Source organism: Zea mays, chromosome 4 (assembly GCF_902167145.1).
Source record: "Zea mays cultivar B73 chromosome 4, Zm-B73-REFERENCE-NAM-5.0, whole genome shotgun sequence".
Classification (NCBI taxonomy): domain Eukaryota; kingdom Viridiplantae; phylum Streptophyta; class Magnoliopsida; order Poales; family Poaceae; genus Zea; species Zea mays.
Window position 1 is genome coordinate 5,819,028 of NC_050099.1, and position 2,296 is coordinate 5,821,323.

The following is a 2,296-nucleotide window of genomic DNA, read 5'->3' on the forward strand; positions in this document are numbered from 1 at the left end:
AGTATCTGAAAACTTGAAAATTTTCTTGAAGATGTGATGCCACCATCTTTTTTTTTTAAAAAAAATCCATTAAATTATTTGCCAAAAAAACCTATCTGGCATTATGAGTACAAAAACCAAGGCGAACAATATATGCAAGGTCAGCCCAGTCACCTATATGAAAGAAAGAAAGAAAGAAGATACTGGCAGGCAATGGCATGATTGAAGCAGAAATATTACTAGTCAGGTTTCTGAGGTTGGACAGAGATGAGAATAAGAACAATACGGGGCCTGCCTGTCCTTGTCTTGGCACTACATGGAAGCATCTTTGGCACACTAAGATACACGAGGTGGTTGGCCGGAGAAGGAGCTTGGATTTGTTTGGCATGCCTACACGAATGCAGAGAGAGGTGTGAGGAGAGGACCCCACACATGGGGGGTGAGTGAGAAGAGAAGCATGCAAGCTCATGACAACAGGACAGGGTTGGGGAATCTCCTTCCTTTTCCTTCCTCCTCCACTGCCTCGCTCGCTAGATAGATAGATAGATAGATAGATAGATAGATATAACAGGCCATGCCGGCCGGCTAGCCTCCCAGTCCCAGCAGAGACCAGAGCTTCTTCTTCTTGGCCTTCTCTGCTTCGCTGTTCTTGTTCTTGAGATCGCGCTTTCTGACCGGGGAGTGCCGTGCCGGAGATCCTGAAAAGAGGTGATGCAATTGCACAGTATAGATACGGCTTTCTCTGCTATTGTCCCCTGCTTTTGTTTCATGGATATTTCCTTCTTCTTGTTGCCGACTGAATGATAAGGTCTAGATATATATATATATATATTTGCTTTGCTTGGAACAACTCTCTGAAAGTCCCGGAAACTCTGTCGGCCGGATCATCGCATCGCAGCTCCCGTTTTTTGCATGCAGCGGCAGCACCGATCGAGTAACTGATGCTGAAATTCTCGTGAAACAGATTGCGCGCGAGAAGGGGGGAAACATCGGCTTGAACCTTCACCGACAACAGGTACTAACCGAGGCATGGACAGGGAGCAGATGAGGATGGCCATCCTGAACCAAGAACGGATCTTCAGACAACAGGTACTACTAACCGAGGCCACATTTCATATCCGCGGTTTATGTATCGCGACTAAAAACGCGCTGAACAATCTCTCTGCATCTTCTCTCGCCTCTGCTGCGAGGTTACCTACTACCGTTACCCCCCAGTTTCTTCTCACCGTACTCTCTGTCTGCCTGCGTTCCTACCGATCGAATCGACCAGGTACACGAGCTGCACCGGCTGTACCACGCCCAGAAGCAGCTGATGATGCAGCAGGCGCAGACGGCTCCTGCTCCGGCGGTCGTCGACGCCGAGCCGAGACCGAGACCGCCGCAGCTGGATATCTGGTGCGGCGAGAGGGCGACAGCAAGTCCTCAGCAGCACATCATCAGCTTCCACGAGGCCGCAGCACCTGCGGCTGCGCTGGCCAAGGAATGCAACCTTGAGCTGACACTGGCGACCGGCCGGGCAAGCAGCAGCAGCAGCAGCGACGCGGAAAGGCGACAGGGAATAATAAAGCGGCTCAAGGCGGCGCCGTCCAACTCGGACTCCGGCGCGACCGCGGTGTCGTCCACGTCGACCGACTCCGAGCTGGCGCCGTTCCGGGAGGTGGTGGAGGACGTGGCGACGCCGGTGAGGTTTCGCGGCGAGGTTAGCGGGAGGAGGAGGATGGACGAGGTGGGGCAGGGTCCGTGGTTGTACCAGCCTCAGCCTGAGTACGGCGTGATGACGATGCTGTACTCTACGTCGTAGGATCTGGGGATTTGGGGTTAGAGTTGGGAGGGAGACAGCACTGTTTGTGTTTTACATGCACAACTGTACATCACAGATTCACAGAGGTGTTTGACAAGGCAACGAAGAGATTAAAAAAAGTGTTAATTTATGGCACCAACTGGTATCTATTCGTAGCGCTGCCCATTTATATGGCCTTCGGGGGCATCTTGGGCCTCTCACAGGACTGTTCCGGACTTTTTAGAGGCCCAGTACAAAATTCGATATGGAGGCCCCGTATATATATATAATTGTATATATATATATATAATTGAATATTTAACATATAAAAATTATTATGATGTTTTGAAGTTTATAAGATGACAAATATAAAATATAGCCAAAACCACTTAGGTGCCGTTTGGTTCACGAAATGTAACGTAAATGGTAATGTAACGATTCACACTCGAATACCGGCGGTAACAAATTTAAATAATACGGTATCCATTTATAATATGGTACCGATTACGGTTGAACTTAAACAAACATGATTTAACG

The 2,296-nt window shown here is 49.2% G+C and overlaps 1 protein-coding gene across 1 annotated transcript; it reads left to right on the forward strand.

The window, feature by feature from the left end:
* Positions 1-460: 460 nt before the first annotated feature.
* On the forward strand, positions 461-1,834 carry LOC100275463 (uncharacterized). Its single transcript, NM_001149530.2, has 3 exons — positions 461-687; positions 944-1,068; positions 1,250-1,834. The coding sequence occupies exons 2-3, from the start codon at positions 1,009-1,011 to the stop codon at positions 1,778-1,780; spliced, it is 591 nt and encodes a 196-aa protein (NP_001143002.2). The 5' UTR covers positions 461-687; positions 944-1,008; the 3' UTR covers positions 1,781-1,834.
* Positions 1,835-2,296: the final 462 nt, after the last annotated feature.

What these genes read in the sequence shown, in the direction of transcription:
- LOC100275463 (NM_001149530.2), top strand. Translation starts at nt 1,009, where the DNA reads ATGGACAGGGAGCAGATGAGGATGGCCATCCTGAACCAAGAACGGATC. An exon ending in AACGGATCTTCAGACAACAG is followed by an intron (nt 1,069 to 1,249) that starts GTACTACTAACC and finishes CGAATCGACCAG; the next exon opens with GTACACGAGCTGCACCGGCT.